Here is a 19,718-nt window from a genome sequence, read left to right on the forward strand (position 1 = left end):
TTGAACCTGAAACCCTTCAGTCCGCAGGTTGATGCTCTATCCACTGATCTGAACCAGCTAGTACTTGGGTAATACTCATATATTTTGATGGTTTCAATTAGGTTTCTTAGTTGCAAGTAACAGGAAACAACTTTGGCTGATTTTAGCAGCAAGGGAATTTGTTGGAAGGATATTTAGAATGGCTGGGAGACTGGTGAACCAAGTTTGGGATTAAGTGGCCAGCAATGATGCCCCAAATCATATAGGACAGTTATTCTGGTGAGGAAACCATCAAAAGCAGCAGTTTGAGTCACCTAAACTGTATTAGCAACTTATTAGAAAATAAAAAAAAATATATCAAGTATATGTGCCTTAGGAAATCTGCAACTATCTGTGTCAATTGGAGTGACATATCCTAGATCATGTGTCCATCACTCCTTAGCTGCAAGGCAGGCTGGAAAAACCTGGACACTTTCAGCCTCTATAATGGGAGGCATCTGATCAAACTTCATGAACTTGCAGCTTCATGTCTGGTGGTCACTACAAACAGGCCACATTTGAGAAGCATCTTTTGGACGTAAAGGAGCCTACAAGATGTTGAATGTGTGGATAAAGCCACCAAGAAAGTTACTGTTTAATGAAAAAGAAACAGATGTTTTGGCCTTTATACTTGCTCAAGGTTTTTCTTCTTTAGATAATTTTCCTAAACTATAACCTGCTAATAAAATCAATGGGTCTAAATTAATTGATTAGATCCCAAAAAGAATGCACCATATTAAAAACTACGGTAGTATAATATTAACTAATGCATTTCATACTTATTCACAAAAGATTTACCTTTAAGTTTTATGCTAAATATTTATTCAATATTTTCACTCTTCTGAAATTACATAAACCTTACCTCAATTTGCCTCTACTAGCTGTGTTCATTTCAAGTTAACACATGAAGTAAGTCCAATTACTTCATCAGTTTTACCTGGTATCCCTCACTCTTTATTTCAATTGACAGGTCCAGGGAAGAGGAGATGGCTTGATCCAGGGACAATGAAGATGCAATGTTGAAGAATAAGTTGGAGGAGAGAAGCAACAGGCACCATGGAAAAAAACAAAACAAAGCAAGGTTAGGTTTTTCATGTCTTGCTTTAGGGCTCAAGATTTAAGAAATACGAGTTGTAGTATATGTTCATTTTACTGTTCTCTTTTTCTTATCATAATGACCACAAAGAGCATAGACTTGGTGTTGGAAAAACAGAAAATGCTATTCATATACTTTTGTCTGAACAGTTATCTAATTTTTCTTAGCAATAAATTTACAACTGCCTCAGAATAACCTGCCAAGATACACATTCAACTAATAGACATCTAACACCTCGTATGCTAGCCTAAATATACAAGGCCTTCTCTTTCAATCTTACCACACAGAATCAGCAATACAGAAACAGGTTCTGTTTTCAAATTAGAAAACAGTCCTAGAGAATTCAGGCTATAATCACAAAATGTCAAAGTTCAATCTGGGAGACGGGTCTGTTCCCAAGTTCTGGTTCTTGCCATGATACTAGGCTGTTGAGACATAAATGGGCTAAGGAATCTTTTCTTGGGCTTATTTTGGGCATTTTGATAATCTCAAACCATCTGGATTTTATAGGGACAGCCCTCTGTATGCATAAGTTCTGGGCTGAGGCTATGTATTACTTATGAACTTACATACTGTGGCTGTTCCTCTAAAAAGGATTTCCTGTACCAGCAAGTCTTAGGAGAAGAATATACACATTCACATAACCGAATGTTTGCAACTAGAGTTTGCATGTATAAAGTGCTTGATTCATAAAATGTGACACAATGGAGACGTAGTTAAATGGATGGGCAAGGAGCTGCATATTTTACATGAATTGCCTCATCTTCACGGCCAGCCAATGTGATTCTGAAAGGTATATTATTCTAGGCTAATATCTTTTCTCCCTTGGTTGTAAATGGTTTTTATAACCTATTTACATCCTTTGTGTTTGACCTGTGTTTCAGTCTCTAGTGTTGCCAAGACTATTTTCTTTCTGCCTCCATCCTTCCCAGACCTTTTCCTTCAGCAATTCCCTTCTATCAACCCTCTTGCCTAGGAGAACAGCAAGGGTCACTTAGCTGGTCTGCACAGTGACAGAAAGGCAGAGTACAGAAGTTTTGTAAGGATCAAAGGCAGGAAAAGGCAGGATATTTTACACTGGCCTCCCAAGAGCAATAGAGTGACAACTGGAAAGGTGCCTGGTGACCAGCAGTCTTCCTGACTGTAGAGCTAACCCCTCAGTTACCCTGCAGTCAGCACCAAGAACACAAGTGAGACCCTTCATGGGAAATCACTTCTGGTAATTAATGATTTTTAATCATCCCGGCTTGGTTGAGAACATCCTCATGCAAGTACAACATGGTTTTCTACTACAGGAGTTTTACCAGATCGGTCTGATCTGGTCATTAGGATGTAAATATAAAGTAACCTATACAATTTCATGCTTTGTTCTTATTGAACCATTGTCTTGCAGGCACAGATTTAGGGTCCTATAAGCCCCCTTATTCCCTGCATGTGTCTGAAGAGGACGGGGACAGAATGAGTAGTGTTGATTCAACAAAGCTCTTTCTCCCTACAGGAGAGAATGAACATATGCCGATGAATAATCCTTCCACACAAATTTACCAGGTAAAACAAATAGATTGTTTCGAATAGTCCTGTGTGTTATACTAATGACCATCTTGTCTGTATAGTTTCTTTTAGTGCTCACAAATGCTTCCACATATATTATCATATTTGTTCACTTAACAAGCTCACTGTATTTAGACAGGCAGGGTAGAGAGCACCATTCCCACTGCACTTTTGAGAAAACTGATTATTAAAGGACAACTTAACCCAGCTTATAAAATACAGCACCACCACTCCCACATCCTCTGCTTTGCTTGCCTGCTGCCATCATCACCATGCCCAGAACACTGTGCAATAACATTTTTATCAGAGAGGAAGAGAGAGCAAGATCTATTTTTCTTAGCTTCTTATTTTAGCAGGGAGAATTGAGAATCAAAGAGGTATTAATATTGCAAATGCTAAGATATAGTAATAGAAAAAAATTTAAGGTCATTTAAACAATGGTGATAATTTAATTTACAAGGAAGATAAAAGTGGAAAACATTTTGTAATATAATTGCCATCGGGGTCACATCGGGCTATTTGGTTATCTGAATAGCATTTATTTGGCTTTTGTAAATTTAAAGTAAATTTCTGTCCTTAAAAAATATAGAAGTTTATTCTGACATAATTTGTAATGTAAAAGCAGCGTGGGCTAGGGAAACCTGCGCACTGGTGGGGTCCCTCAGCCTGGCCTGCAGGGATTGGGCTGAAACTGGCTCTCTGACACCTCAGGAGGGGTTTTGGAGGGGTCCCGGATTTCGAGAGGGCGGTTCTCAAGTGATGCACCTCAGAATCAGGCTCCCTCCTCTCTGGTTAGGATGTGTCACCCGAGAACCGCAGCTGCCAAGTCACCGCAGCTCGGCAGCTCTTGCATTGGGCGTCTGGCCCCTGGTGGTCAGTGCACGTCATAGCTACCAGTTGGACAGTCCCTTAGGCTTTTATATATATAGACTATAGTTACGATGTGCAAAGTCTACTGCTTGGCCTAATGGGAGATAAGACAGATGGAGCAGACATTCTCAGAGGTTTTTTAAAAATCCTCACCTGAGGATATTTTTCCATTGGTTTTTTTAGAGAGAGTGGAAGAGAGGGAAAGACAAAGAGAAATATCCATGTGAGAGAAACACATCAATTGGTTGCCTCCTGCACTCCCCCACCTCTCCTCCATGCCCAGGCTGAGGAGAAGCCTACAACTGAGGATGTACTTTGACTGGAATCAAACCTTGAGACTCTTTGGTCTGCAGGCTGACACACTATCCACTGAGCCAAACTGGCTAGAGCCATTCCCACTGATTTTTAAGTGTCCTGGTAAGTACATACAAGATAGACTGTTGGAAGGATTACAACAGAAGCATTGGTAAAATTCTATGAGATATGGGGGAAGGATAAGTTAATACTGACTGAAGGATGTAAACCGGGCATTCAAGGACAAGTTTATAATTTGGTAAGTGGATATGGGGAAGGATATTTTAGGCAGAGGGACTAGCTTGAACAAAGGCCTGGAAATGAGCCTTCATTCAATGCTGATTTGATGCCTCACTTGTCCAAAACCTTCCCTGCCCACCTCCCTCTGTTAATATCTGACCTGTGTATGGTATTTGAATGAATGTGAGTATCTCTTTAAACCCAGGTATGATTTAAAGTATATCATAAACTCTATGTAGGTCACTCCCTGAATGTTGGCTAAATATAGCTGGGGGTTGGCCTCATTCTCTTATTGTATCACAAATCCAAGTGCATCTGTTCACAGTGGAACAAATGAAGCAGTGGAAGTGAAGTTGGTCTATATGACATCTATGATGCTGTGATTATAACCCCATTCTTGTTTTAAAAGAACACGTTCTAAGCCCCAATTTGTTTTACTCCAAGCAACATTTAACCCAGAGAAGACGGAGAAGTTAAGAAAGAAGAAGAGGAAGAGGAAGGAGGGAAGCAGGGCAAGGTTACCTGTAACAGAATACAATCTACACTAAAATGGGAGAGCGAAATGTGAAATTTGAAGCACAATATGGCATTTCAACCACTTTATCTTCTTATTTAATTTTCTGATAGACCCCTCCATTCTTACATTATAGTAAATATTAACTTGTTTACTTTTGTTTTTTAATTGTCTATCTCCTTCTAGAATGTAAGCTCCAAGGGCAGGGATTTAGTACACTTTGATTTCTGTTGTATTCTTGGCATTAAGTACAGCACCTGGAATATAAAATATATTCAATAAATAATAGTTGAATGAATGAATACCTGAAAAATGTGTATATTGCTTGGAGCCAAGAGGTCTAATGCAGTCATTCAGTTTGGTACCAAATGGTAATTGTTTGGTTCTATGGAAAAAAGAATAGATCCTCACTCCATACCCTAGTCAAAATAAACTCTAAAGTGTTTAATGGGTTAAATATAAAAAATAAAACCATAAAAGTTTAGCATAGTGAATATTTGTCTTTGGATGTGAAATATTTAAATGAAAAAGTACTAGAAGAAATCACAATGGAAAGGGTTAGAGTTCATTTATCCATATCACAACTACAATTTTTTCCAACATAAATATATTTTTAAAAAATTCAAAGGCAAATAAAAATATTGGAAAAATCCCTACTATTAACCCTTTATAATAATTATATTCATAGAAATCAATAAAAAAGAAAACTTCTGAGACCTCATTAGAATACAGGAAAAGGAAATAGAAATAGGCAAAGGAAATAGAAAATTTACCAAGGTAAAATTATAAATAGCTTAATTTATAATTAGCTTAAATTATAATGAAAATAATTTAAGAAAATGAATTATGTGCCAAAAGAACCTCCAATTGAAAAACTATGGGAACCAGTCCTACTATAATAGGTTTTATTATTTAAGCTGCCATTGAAAGTTTAATAGGATTTATAAGTCCTGTTTGAGTCTCAGTCTCTTTTTACCTTTGAGGAATGTCTTTTAACCCTAGAGAAGTTAACTCTATTAGGCACCCAGAATAGGTTGAAGCTCAAAGAAACAGTGATTAAAACAAGGAGTATTATTATTTTACTACCTAATTAGCAAATAATAAAATAATTAATAATATTTTAAAATAATATATTTTTATTGATTTCAGAGAGGAAGGGAGAGGGATAGATAGAAACATCGACGAGAGAGAATCATTGATTGGCTGTCTCCTGCACACCTCCTATTGGGGATTGAGCCCACAACTTGGCATGTGCCCTTGACTGCAAATGAATCCAGAACCCTTCAGTCTTCAGGTCAACACTCTATCCACTGAGCCAAACCAGCTAAGACTATAATATTTAGTTTTGTTTTCCCCCCATAATATTTAGTTTTGTTTTCCCCCCATAATATTTAGTTTTGATAAGTGTGCATAAATTGGCAGAAACTTCAATGAAAGTTATTAGTTAAAATGGAGTAAAAATGTTAAAATGGTTATATAGTTGACTCTGTTTTTTGGCAGGACTTGACCTCCTTGATAAGAGGAAGAGATACAGAGACCCAAATCAAGTCACAGAATGTGCACTACTATCTCCCAGTTCATTCCAGGCAGAATTACTGCCAGGTCAGATGAGTTAATGTGGATACACTGACAGCTCCTTAGCGTAGTATATTTCTTTTTATTTGAACTCAGATCTATTTCCTTTCCTTTCATCCTTTGTCCACTGTATGTAGCTCTCCCCAAATCCACCCCTATCTCTTTTTCAGAGTCATATTGTGTTGTTTCACTCTTGATTACATCATTTTACATATGGATTTTAAAATTATGATTATATTAACATGAGAAGTGTGGGGGTGGTCCCACAGTTAAGGCAACAGATGTTTTAACTGCACAATTTAGTCCTAGTGTAACTATCATACTAATGATTTGAACTTCAAAATGTTTCTGGCTCACTTACAGCCTTAGGAATGTTTCTGGCTCACTTACAGCCTGAAGCTTCCTCCATTTAGTATCTTGTTTGAGACATGTTTTTTCTAAATATACTAATTTAGGATATTACACATGATACAGAATGTTTCCAAGGATATACAACCACAATATTATAGCTTTTCAAACCCTCTGGTCAAATATATTTTGTATGTGTATTAATTAATTGAATGTACTATCTCTTTCCAAATTAAATTTCCCTTTGGGTCAAATATGACCTAACATCCTTTGACTTATAGTAAATTTATATTTATAAATTTATCATAAAGAAACTATCTAAAACATACACAAAGCTTTAAATAAAACGCATATTAAAATATTGAAAAATTACAAACAACATAAATATCCAACAAGGGTAAATGGGTAGCTAAATTCTGGCATAACCATAGGATGGAATAGTATGCAGTCATTAAAAATAGACATTCAACAATGAAGGATATTGGAAAGGATTTATAAGAATGTTAAGCAAAAAGAAGTGGGCAGAATCAAAATATATCTGTAGTGTGATTTCAACCATATAAATACCTGCAGTCAATTGCATTGAACAAAACAGAAGGAAATATGCCTAAACGTGCATGAATGGTTATATTGAAGTAATGAGATTTGGGGTGATTCTTTTATTTTATTTTTTTTTCTGTAATGAAAATAATTTAAGAAAATGAATTATGTGCCAAAAGAACCTCCAATTGAAAAACTATGGGAACCAGTCCTACTATAATAGGTTTTATTATTTAAGCTGCCATTGAAAGTTTAATAGGATTTATAAGTCCTGTTTGAGTCTCAGTCTCTTTTTACCTTTGAGGAATGTCTTTTAACCCTAGAGAAGTTAACTCTATTAGGCACCCAGGGATCAGTAAGATCAATTTTGGTTTACCAGGTTTCCTATCAGTTTCAACAGTTCCCTGTAATGATTTTAAGGGTTAACTTCTGTAGGGAGTATAGAGATTTGGGAAATTTACTTTAAAAAGAATGTTTTTTATTATGAAAAATTGACATTCAGATGAGCCTGAGAAGATCATAGTAGGAAATTTACTTTTTACTTGTTCCTCACTTAGTGTTTTGTTCTTTTTAAAATATATTTATATTGATTTCAGAGAGGGAAAGGGAGAGAGAGAGAGAAACATAAACGTGAGAATCATTTATCGGCTGCTTCCTGCACACCCCACATTGGGGATTAAGCCTGTAACCCAGGCATGTGCCCTGACCAGGAATCAGACTGTGACCTCCTGGTTCATAGCTCAATGCTCTACCACTAGGCCATGCTGGCCGGGCCCCACTTTGTGTTTTAAATCATTGCATTTCTGGGGATCAATAAAGAAGCCTAAAATTAGGGAGCGAGACGCTGGCAGAAAGACCATGTTTCTTTTGTAGCAATCCTGGTTAAGGGGAAGCCAAAACAATTAGCTTGGCATCCTTGCCATCATGTGTTATTTCAAAACATGTTGGCTTTTGTTCTTATAGAGCATTTAGTCAGGCAGTGTAGGAATTTGGCATGTCTTGAAGAAGTTTGTCAAATGTTGACATTCCTGAGTTTTCAGGGTTCTCAAGGCACAGGCACAGTCCCTTTCATTTGCCTCCTCGTAGCTTTCTGAGCTTGATAATGAGACAGAAAGGAAGTCAGTGTAAAAAACAACCTGGAACAATGTGCATCCTTTATGACAATTTAGCTTGAGGGATCTTTAGTAGAAAGGAAATTGGAAGATGTTGACTAAAATTCATCTTAGGAAGAGTTAAAACACACACACAACAGCAAGAGTTAAGCAAAAAAACAACAACAAAAAACAAAAACAAAACAAAAAACTGAGAAACAGAAATTAAGAGCAGGAAATAGAAAGAATTCCGACTCCTCTCCCCTATTTCTTTAAGCCTAAGATGCCCTCTGTGGTACCCTAGGCTTCGAAGTACAAGCCTTCCCTGAACCTGACTCCAGTGGGAGCCCGCCTTCAGCGGCAGGATGGAGGGATCATAACCTCTCTAGAGCAGCTTCATGAGAAAGTCAACGAGATGAGCAACGTGTTCAACTCGCTGGAGAACAAGGTATCATAGACACCTGTTTCTGAACCTTGGGGTGGGTTGTGGGCTATCAAACAAGAAAGCGGGATAGAGAGCAGAGTAAAAGATGTAAGTCCATGTCTTCAGAGTATTTTTTATTCACAACTGAATGGCCAGTTGGCCCTGGAAAACCAGCCTGTAGCAACTAAAGATACCATGGCCCAAGCATCCTAAAAGGGACAGGCTGTGTCAGGGGTGCGACTACGCTCACTATGGCATCGCTCCCTGGCTGGCCACTGCCTGTGAAGCTATATCTAAAGCAGTAGAGCTGTTTCAATGGCAGGTACCCAATGGGCTCAAAGTAACATATGTGAAGGAAGAGGGCTCACAGCTCAAAATGGTTTCAAAATTCCCAAAGTCCCTATATAACCTGTTAGAGAAACATTTTGATAGTTTTTAATTTTTCAAGAGCTGGGGTTCTACAAGTGAGGAAAAATCCTTCTGTTGCCATTCGGCTCCTGGGGAAACACCTATGAGAGCAGTGATCATGAAACCTATTTCTGTCAGGTACTGGTTCCCTCCGTTTTTCAAGCAGGAAACCTGAGTGAATTTCAGAGCACTTGCATGAATGCTAGGTTTCCTCCCTTCAGTTTTAAAACGTGCATAAATTTTGCTTTGATACTATATTGCTGTGGATTTGGCTTATTTTGCTCACAGATGAATTTACACAAGGACAATTACCAGATCAAAAGTAGTTTATCTGGAGATTTAATCCATCATGATGACTGCATTAGGACAAGTGCTAAAATCCATCACAAAGATTAAATAAAACTTAAATGATTGGAATAAAAAGCAGATTACTCATGTTGTTTCCTAAACATTTGACAGGTCTGTATGATCTTTGGTTCCTTTCATTTCTTCCTACTCCCAGCCCTCAAGATAAACCTTTGTGAATCACAGTGAACCACAAAATGCTGTATTTTAAAAAAGTGGTGTGTTTATAACTTATAGTGGGAAGTGCAAGTTGAAACTATTTAGACAACCAAATTTCAAAATGTTTAAGAAATACACATTTGAAGGAATTTTGTTAAGGTACCTTTAAAATTAAAATACTTGCCCTAGCTGGTTTGGCTCAGTGGATAGAGCGTTGGTCTGCAGACTGAAGAGTCCTGGGTTCAATTCCAGTCAAGGGCACATGCCCGGGTTACAGGCTCAATCCCAAGCAGGGGGCATGCAGTAGGCAACTAATCAATGATTCTCTCTCATTACTGATGTTCCTATCTCTCTCCCTCTCCCTTCCTCTCTGAAATCAATAAAAACTATGTTTTAAAAATAGAATAGTTGGTGGATATCTTAATTATAGAACAAATCTAAAAAAAGTGTTTTACAGAGAGATCTGAAGCTAAGAGTTCCTCTACTTAGCAGAGTATAAGATTATATTTGTCAAGAAAGTAATGTTATCTTATTGTTATTAAGTTATTGTCTGTTGGAAATACTTATTTTTTAACCAAGATCTAATGTACATTTACTCTTAACACAAGGAACATATAAAGATTTCATACTGAATAAATGACATTAAGCCAAAAAAGGAGGAATTTACATCAAGTTTTAGTTACATTGTTTGAAATACAAATAAGCAGATTTTATCACTGAAAAAAAAAATCTCAATTGTGTTTCTTCATCAGGAACTTTGGAAATGCTTTTTCATTTGTCCAATAAATAAAACTCAACTTTAGAAGTGCTCCATTTTCTCCACATTTGTTTGTGCTTAACTTAAAAAAAAATCTTTATTATTTAAAGTAATATATATATATATATATATATATATATATATATATATATATATATCCTCCTTTTTCCCCCACTGACCCCTTCTAACCCGCTCTCACCTCCCACCCCAGGCCTTTACCACACTATTGTGTGTGTCCATGGTTTATGCATATATGCATACAAGTTCTTGGGTTGATCTCTTCCCACTCACCACCCATGCCTGCCTTCCCTCTGAGATTCGACAGTCTTTTCCATGCTTCTATTTTGAGCATGGCTTATTTTGAGCATGGCTTATTTTACTTAGCATAATACTTTCCAGGTTCATACCCTCCTGGACACGCCTGATCTTATCTGTGCTTAACTTCCTGATTTGCCACTTAAAAGTGGAGAATTAAAATTTCTTAAACATCTTCAATGTATCTAGCATGTACTAGGACAGGCACCTTATCTACATTTATTTATTTTAGTATCAAAACAGCCTTGTGAAATAGGTGTTGTTATGGCTATTTTGTGGTTATAAACTGCTACAAAGAGGTTAAAACAACTTGTCTAAGATCCTAGTACTTGTGGAAAAGTGCTAAGATTTGTACTTTATCTGACTCCAATATTAATCACCTTTTTATGTGTGGAAGTTGACAATAGAAGTCCAATGTGTGCACTGCAACATGACCAGATTTGACTGCAGAAGATGAATTATATCACTATCAACAACATGCTGAGCTCCTACCATTGTAAATACTTCTGTGCCTTCCTTATAAACTAAAGCAATCTGCCTGTGAAAATACTATTGTTTCTTTTTTCATGCTATCACTCAATAATTAAAAAAGTTGATTTTAAAGAAATTCTCAGATACATTTAGTTATCATCCTTTTTATCATTTAATTTTTAAGTGAAATAACTAAATTTCTTCATCTTCTCCTAACAACCAGGGATAATATACCCATCCTTTTTCTCATGGAATTGAAGAGTTACAGAACCAAGACTGCTTTTCATGTGCTTATGTTGTTTTCAAGTAAATCTTATTTAAAAAAATTTTTTTCTTTAAATTGATTTCAGAGAGGGAGAGATAGAAGCATCAGTGATGAGAGAGAATCATTAATTGGCTGCCTCCTTCATGCCCCACACTGGGGATTCAGCACTCAACCAGGGCATGTGCCCTGACCAGGAACTGAAAAGCAACCTCATGGTTCACAGGTCGACGCTCAACCATACTGGCTAGGCTTAAGTAAATCTCTTTTTAATCAAAGGTGTTAGAATACGTAAGTAGCTTATAGGAGCACTTGTAAAATTAATTATTTGCTTGCTTTCTTGTCACTATCAAGCAGGAGAATGTGCTTTATAAAAAGGGCCTTCTTTTCCCTAGATCAGGGGTGGGGAACCTTTTTTACTGTCAAGGGTCATTTGGATATTTGTAACATAATTTTTGGAGTATACAAAATTATCAACTTATAAACTAGCCTGCTATATTTGGCCAAACATTTAATTAACTCACTCCTAATGCCTTGGTAGGGCCAGACAAAATGATTTCACAGGCCTTATATGGCTTGCGGGCCAGATGTTCCCCATCCTTGCCCTAGATGCATGGGGCCACGGTTGTCTTAGGTTGCCCAAACTTCAGTGTAATAGGAAATGATGTCTGTAAATTCTCAAGAGCCTGGTTTCGCAAACAGAAAGAAAAATTCAAAAGGACAATGGTGCTATTTAAAATTCTTTATAGTAAATTGAATTCACTCTTCGTGTATTATTTAGTTGCAGGCCCTGGCCTCTGAACTCAAAACTGGTTTCACAGAAGCAATGCAAGAACTGTCAAGAATTCAACATGGAGAATATGCTGTGGAAGAAAAGGTTAAGACCTGCAAATGTTCCATGGAAGAAAAAGTTACTGAGATGAAGAATTCATTAAACTATTTCAAAGTAGGCCCCCTCTTCTATTTCACTGCTGAAGAAAGATCCTTGGTCTTGGTTACACAAGAAGAAAAATTACCTTTTCACATAGCAGCCAAACAGAAGAATATTCCCACTATCCCATTCATTAATTATCACAGAAAAATAACTATTTTATGCTTTTCTTTCTTGGATCTTTGTGTTAAAGTTAGGCCACAGAAGTAAAATTTTCACCTCTCATCCACTGATTGATTCATTCATTCAACAAAAATGAATTAAAAGTTTACTGTATACTAGATACTGTATTATATATTTTTACCCCATGTGCCAGATTAAATACATATTGATGCTTAATTTTTAGGAAGAACTGAGCAATGCCATGTCAATGATCCAGGCAATCACTTCCAAACAAGAAGAGATGCAACAGAAAATTGAACAGCTTCAACAGGAGAAGCGAAGAGAATCTCGAAAAGTGAAAGCCAAGTGAGTTTTCTACAAAAAAATTAACCAAAGGCAAAGCCATAAGTAATGACTTTACAGAGACACGGAGAACACCTTCCTCACTGCCAGTATAGAGCTAGCTGGCCACTGGGCTCTATGGGTCAGCATCGGATAGAGATTAGAGTGCCATAGAAGTTAGTTAATACTAAGAATTGATGGTAACTATTAAATGGAAATGCATTTAATAGGCAGTAAAATGAAAATGGTATAAAATGGCATGTAGAATTCGATTTCAACTGTAAAACCATGTAAAATTACAGCTAAAAAGACATTTTATTTTTAAAAAAATGATTTCAGAGAGGAAGGGAGAGGGAGCATGAGAGAGAAACATCAATGATAGGAATCACTGATTGGCTGCCTGCTGCATACCCCACACTTGGGCTTGAACCCACAACCCAGGCATGGGCCTTGACTAAGACTCAAACTATGACCTCCTGGTTCATAGTTCAACACTCAACCACTGAGCCATGCAGGCCAGGCAAGACATATTTTAAAATAATGGTTGTTGTGTTAGAATGGGAGGGTCACCAGTGATTTTCTTAGTTTTCTGAAATTTCTCTAATGTTATTATTTTACTTCTACCATGGAAAATAAGTTTATAAACAACTAGAGGCCTGATGCATGAAATTCATGCACAGATTGGGTCCCTTGGGGCGTTCAGAGCTGATCAGGGCCTTCTGGCTGCTGGCTGGGGGTCTCCTTTCCCCAACTGCTGGCTGCCAGATGCTGGCCAGAGCCTCCTTTCCCTGGCTGCTAGCAGGGGCCTTCCTTCATTCTGTGCTGTCCCCTGGTGGTCAGCACACATCATAGCAAGTGATAGAACTCCTGGTCTCCAGGTCAAACTCCCATGGGGACACTTTACATATTAGCCTTTTATATATATATATATACCTCAACCATGTTGACTCACATAGTTTCACCACTAAACATACATAATCTTTATTTTTATACTAGAGGCCCAGTGCATGAAAATTAATGCACTGGAGGGAGGGTCCCTCAGCTCAGCCTGCCCCCTCACACAGTCCAGGAGCCCTCACTGGCGAGAGGCAACCTGGTGATCAGGGGAAGGCAACACCCCATCACACCTCTGCTGCTGCCACTGCCAGCAGTGCAAGCCTCAGTCGGCCCTGGTTACCTTAACATCAAGCAGCCCTGGGTGGCTGAGCAGCCATTATCCGAGGCTTGCCTGCACCTTGGGCCTGCCCTGGGCAGCTGGGCAGCTGTCATCTGAAGCTTGCCTGTGCCTGGGGCCAGTCTTGGGCAGCTGGGGGGCTGAGGGGACTGGAGGACTCTGGAAGCATGTGGGCCTGGCCTTGTCATGTGCCTGCCGCCCCAGCAGGGCTGAGAGGACTGGGCACCACCATCTTGTGGTTATGGGTGCTGCCATCTTTGAGGGCATGACAGTCAATTAGCATATTCCCTCCTTATTGGCTATGGATATTGCCATCTTTGTGACAGCGTGAGGGTCAATTAGCATATTCCCTCTTTATTAGATAGGATGCTTTTATACTAGAAATATGGCAATTAACATTTGTGTGGCTTTGGAGAATGGCTAATTGTTTTCAGCTGAAGACTTCTATCTTCTGGTACCATTGTGTTTCTTTGTGAAATTAATATAAATCATCCTAAGCAAATTGTCACCACTGCAAACTCTATAAAAGACCCTGATGATAGGAAAGCCAGTAACAGAGAAATAAGAATGTAGATATTACAGCTGAAACAGGTTTGGCTCAGTGGCTAGAACATCAGCCTGCAGTCTGAAAGGTCCCAGGTTCAATTCCGGTCAAGGGCATGTACCTTGGTTTCGGGCATATCCTCAGAAGGGGATGTGCAAGAGGCAGCTGATCGATGTTTCTCTATCATCAATGTTTCTAACTCTCTATCCCTCTCTCTTCCTCTCTGTATAAAATCAATAAAATATATATTTTTTAAAAAGAATGTACAGTAGATATTACAATTAGAAGGTGATTTATAGATACTTAATTTTTTTTCAACTTTGGCGATGAATTAAATTGTCAGTGTTTGATCATTGTTAATTTACTAAAACAGCAATTTTATATGGTTCAACACAATAACTTAGAAATTTTTTGAATTATTCTGAACTGAATCTCTTCCTAACCCACCAGGTATTAAGATCTTTTGTTTCCCTTTCCTAGGAAAACTCAGAAAGAAGAGCATGGCTCACAGGCTGGGCCTGCTCAAGCACAAGGAAGTCCTTTCCGTTCAATCAATATCCCTGAGCCTGTTCTTCCAAGTGAAGACTTCACAAACCTTATGCCTTCGCAGGCCTATGAAAAAGGTACAGCTCACAAATCATACTGAATTAGCCATGATTTCCCCCCCTTGATTCTGAAGGCTTAAGTGGGCATAAAGCCTTCATCCCTGTTAGAGGAAGATGGTGTATTGCTCAGAATTTTCCCTCTTGCATCTGGAATTAAAAAGAATGCAGAGGATCTGAAAAATCAGGAGAATCTGCCTAATTTAAAAATCTTTTCTTTTTCTTTTTTTCTTTTTTTAAATACTGGGTGTTTTGAATTTCAAATGGACCAGAGATAATTTGTTGTACAACCATAAAAAGGAAAATGTTTAAAAAATTACTCTATTTTTATTTCCGATATTACTTTCTCAATCCTTGTCTCTCTGCATAGACATTTTAAAGTAGCTATATTCTTAGCATGGATAAAATTGTGTGTTCTGTTTCTTTTTCAGCAAACGCTTCACTGACATTATTATAGAAAGACATATCTACCCTAACTGCAGGCAGAGCCCTCATGCAATCTAACTTCGTACTTCTCTTTTTCTGGAAAACCAGAGCTGGTGCTGTCTGTGGGCTGAAAGTCACCAGCCACATCCCTGTTCTGAGAGATGTTAGAACCGATAATAGAAATTGTAGTTGGGCAGTACTGAAGAAAATGGCATTCCAAGGGATGTCTGCAGACATCCATAAGTGACTCAGGAAAAGGAACAAAACAAAAAAGGATTGCTACTTCTTTGTATCCTCAACAAAATCTAACAAAGCACCTACAGGAGAATGAATGTGTATATTAACCATGTTTAGGTGAATTTTCTTCTTTTCTTTTCATCTTATGTAGAAAGTCTCCAAAAGAGGCTCAGTGACTTCTGAACCAATTGTAAAGTCCTCAATTGGCTTAATGAACAATTTGGCTCATATATTCAATGGCAATATACGTGTTTTGAATAACTGAATTTAAAAATCTAAATCAAATGGCTTTTAATCAGTATTAACTTTAAAGTACAGATTTGCTTTTTAAAAATGTTTTTATCCACTTGAGCAGTTATTTTAGAGATGGATAGGTGCAGCCTGGGAAAACTCACTTGATCCATTTGGGATGTGGGTTTATGGTAGGTGGGTCTGTATTCTTTGCTCTACGTCATGAAGAGCATGACATAAAAGGTGGTCTTGTCAGGGGAGATTTAAGGAGGGGCTTGCAAAGTAGAGGTCAGACCAATGCCACTGAACATTTTTACAAGAGAAATTATTAGAAATTATATTTGTAAAGTGTTCAGATGGATTTAAATGAGCTATTTAATGGCAACTCCTTCTTCCTTCACTTTGAGTAGGCATGGTTTATATAACATAGTTTATCCTACCAAGTTGCTGCAAAAATTTGGGGATAATGTGTCATAATAAGATATTATGTATACTATTGGTAGTAGGTTATGTTAAAACTCAAGATCAAAGGACTAAACTTTCAGAAAGGATTGACTTATCCACTGTTAGCTAAAATAGAGTACCCCCAAAATTATCAATAGTAGCTTAAAATAGCAAACATTCATTATGTCACAGTTTCTCTGAGTCGGGAATACATATACAGCTTAGCTGGATGCCTCTGGCTTAGCTAAGCTGAGGTTGCAGTCAAGTTGGTGGTTCTACCTACTCACCCTTTCTTCTATCCATTCATCCATCCGTTCATCCACCCCAGGCATTGATTTAAATGATGGGATATAATATTGAACAAAACAACAAAAATTCCTGTCCTCATGGAGTCTTGGTTCTGAAGGAAACAGACAATGAACAAGATAAATAAAATATATAGTATGTGAGATAGTGACGAGGAGAAAATACACATAGGTGTAATTTTATAGTGTCTACCAGGAAAAGACCTGAAGGAAGTTAGCTATGATACTGAGGGAAAGAAAGGGAAAAGCCACTACCAATAGGAGATGCGTTTTTTTTTTCTTTTTAAAAGAAAGGGAACAGCAGGCAGGGAAGAAGGGCAGACATTTTAGGGTCTTACATCATTATATGGTCTTTGGCTTTTGCACTAAAATGGGAAGCCATCAGAGGGCTAAGCAGAGGAATGACAGGGTCTGACATATTTTAACCGCACCATTCTGACTCCTCTCATCATTACCCTCTTCTCCATCAGTTAAACAATAATTTAGCTCGTACTGTGTGTCAGGTAACACTTTAAGAGCTTACAAATACTAACTAATTTAATACTTATGGTAGGCTATGAGGAAAGTACTACTATTACATCTTTTTACAAATGGGATAATAGCACTTGTCATATTACATTGTATTTTCCCCCTGTAGTCTCCCCCAGAAAACAGTGAATTCTGTGAGTCTGTCCCGAGAGCCTAGCTAGCTCACAGAAGGTGCCCAGTCCATGTTAGTGGAATGAATACTGAGTGAAGGCTTTCCTTTCTCTGCAGCTCAAGAGTCCAGATCCATGCATATAGGAGATAGTAATGTGAAGGGAATGATGGGTCCTGGTAAGTGGATCTTCTTTTTTCCTTCTAGCAATTCCTTCTTTTCCCTTTTTTCACCTTCCTTGCTATTACTGCTTCTACTCCCTCAGTGCCAAACCAGGCATGAAAGAACTCAGGCAAAACAAAGAATACTGGTTATTAAGATTCTGAGATGTGTGCTGGAATAGGTCAGTGACTCAAACCCAAAACAGAGAAGGGCTGGGGAAGTTTTAAGATCAAACCAGTATTCTTGATTCTTTCTGACTCCTTTCAATTACAGTAATGATGAATTAACATTAACTGAGAACTCACAGCTGTATGTAGCATGACATAGTTGCATATGAACACACATTTTATAGTTTACTTCAGCGATTTTCAACCTTTTTCATCTTATGGCACACACAAACTAATTATTAAAATTCTGCTGTACACCAAAAAAATATTTTTGCCTAACGAAAAGTAGATCTAATTTTATTCATTCACACAGATTGAATATTATAATTTTTTATTTATTTAACCATTTGATGGAAAAGAGGTACTGCATGTTTTTAAAATTTTTATGGCACACTGGTTGAAAATCACTGGTTTACTTAATCAAAAAGTTATTTACTTAATACACAATTCACCCAAATGTTATAACTTATTTAATCTTGCTTCACTCACTATTCCTTTCTTTTTGCAACTTACCATCATCAGGGCCAAGGGGGACAAGTTCCAAAAGCTGACACTGCCTTTGGCCCTTTCCGTCTCTTTCTGTACTTTCTTCCTAGTGCTACTGGTACTTGATGTGCTCACCTGAAAGGAAGCAATATGAGTCGATACATACTATACAAATTAATATTATTTTAGAAATTTATTTTTAAAAACTTCTTATTTAGTAGAGAGTATGTATAAAGAATAGATGCTATATAGACCAGAACCAAAGAGAGGTGATGCTTTGCAACTGTGGAGACTTTTAATCCTTAGTTGATATTTCAGCCCACACAGGAGCATGATATTTAAGAATTACTAACAAATACAATAAAAAAATAGATCTTGATGGCAAATGTTATTTTTCAGGAATGAACCCAACAACTCCAGAAACAGAAGAAAACCTCAAGCCTTGCCTCACAGCTGACATCCAGTCGAAGGGCCATGTGCCATCTGGTGTGTGGAGGCAGCCGAAGGACGGGAAAGAATGGGGCGAGGAATATGTCACAAAAGACCACCCAGATAAACTCAAGGAAGTTGGCCAGGGCAGACATGGTTCCTTCGAAAATATTTTATGTGAAACTTCTTTAGCTGGTAAGCCCCAAGGGGAAAGCAGGCTGAAATTCTAAAGAACACGATGACCTAAGGGCTAGAATCCTTGTAATTTAGATTCACTGGACTTATGAGACCACCTAGGTCCTAGATTATAGTTTCATTTCCAGATGAACTACCTGAAGCCTTATAGAGGTCACAATGGTCAGCTGGGACTACCACCATGATTCTGGGTATCCACTCATTTAAAAAAAATATATATATATATTTTTACTGCCTGGTCAATGTGGCTCAGGGGTTGAGCATCCAACCATGAACCAGGAGGCCATAGTTCGATACCCACTCAGGGCACATGATTCTCAGTAGGAGGCTTGCAGGAGGCAACCAATTCTCTCTCATCATTGATGTCTCTCCCTTTCCCTTCCTCTCTGAAATCAATACAAATATATTTTGAAATATTGATCTTTTTTAAGGGAGGAAGGGGGAAAGAGAGAAAAAAATCTTCTTGCACTATGAACCATAACCTCCTGGTTCATGAGTCAAAGCTCAACTGCTTAGCCACACTAGCTGGGCAATGTTGAGCATCTTTTCTTTTCTTTTCTTTTTTAATATATTTTATTGATTTTTTACAGAGAGGAAGAGAGAGGGATAGAGAGTTAGAAACATTGATGAGAAAGAATCATCGATCAGCTGCCTTTTGCATACCCCCTACTGGGGATGTGCCCACAACCAAGGTACATGCCCTTGACTGGAATCGAACCTGGGACCTCTCAGTCCACAGGCCGACGCTCTATCCACTGAGCCAAACTGGTCCCATTGAGCATCTTTTCATATGCTACTGCTTTCATCTTTGTACTGCTAACATTTGATAGGGTTTTGGGGAGAAGTGGTTAACAATTCCTTCCTTGATTTGTTTTTAAAGCTAAAAGACAAACTGTGGCTCTGGAACTGCTTGAGTCAGAAAGAAAATATGTCATTAACATCTCTCTGATCCTGAAGATCAAGGCAACATTCCAGGGGTCAGATGGAAAGAGGAATTCCAAAGAGAGAAGGTATCCATGTATTCAT

General features: G+C 37.9%; 1 protein-coding gene across 7 annotated transcripts in view; it reads left to right on the forward strand.

The window, feature by feature from the left end:
- The window catches only part of ARHGEF33 (Rho guanine nucleotide exchange factor 33), a 64,619-nt gene that overhangs the window by 21,471 nt on the left and 23,430 nt on the right, over positions 1-19,718 (forward strand). For 6 of the 7 annotated variants that reach the window (XM_036435080.2, XM_036435081.2, XM_045580661.1 and 3 more), the window contains exons 3-10: positions 989-1,099; positions 2,613-2,662; positions 12,060-12,224; positions 12,556-12,677; positions 14,852-14,994; positions 17,373-17,432; positions 18,468-18,692; positions 19,573-19,702. In XM_036435080.2, coding sequence (XP_036290973.1) covers positions 1,075-1,099; positions 2,613-2,662; positions 12,060-12,224; positions 12,556-12,677; positions 14,852-14,994; positions 17,373-17,432; positions 18,468-18,692; positions 19,573-19,702 — 920 coding nt within the window. In that variant the 5' untranslated portion in view covers positions 989-1,074. Of the gene's footprint in view, positions 1-988; positions 1,100-2,557; positions 2,663-12,059; positions 12,225-12,555; positions 12,678-14,851; positions 14,995-17,372; positions 17,433-18,467; positions 18,693-19,572; positions 19,703-19,718 lie in introns of those variants that run through there. The other variant, XM_036435076.2, reaches the window with a different exon arrangement.

Source organism: Pipistrellus kuhlii, unplaced genomic scaffold, assembly GCF_014108245.1.
Source record: "Pipistrellus kuhlii isolate mPipKuh1 unplaced genomic scaffold, mPipKuh1.p scaffold_m20_p_13, whole genome shotgun sequence".
Classification (NCBI taxonomy): Eukaryota; Metazoa; Chordata; class Mammalia; order Chiroptera; family Vespertilionidae; genus Pipistrellus; species Pipistrellus kuhlii.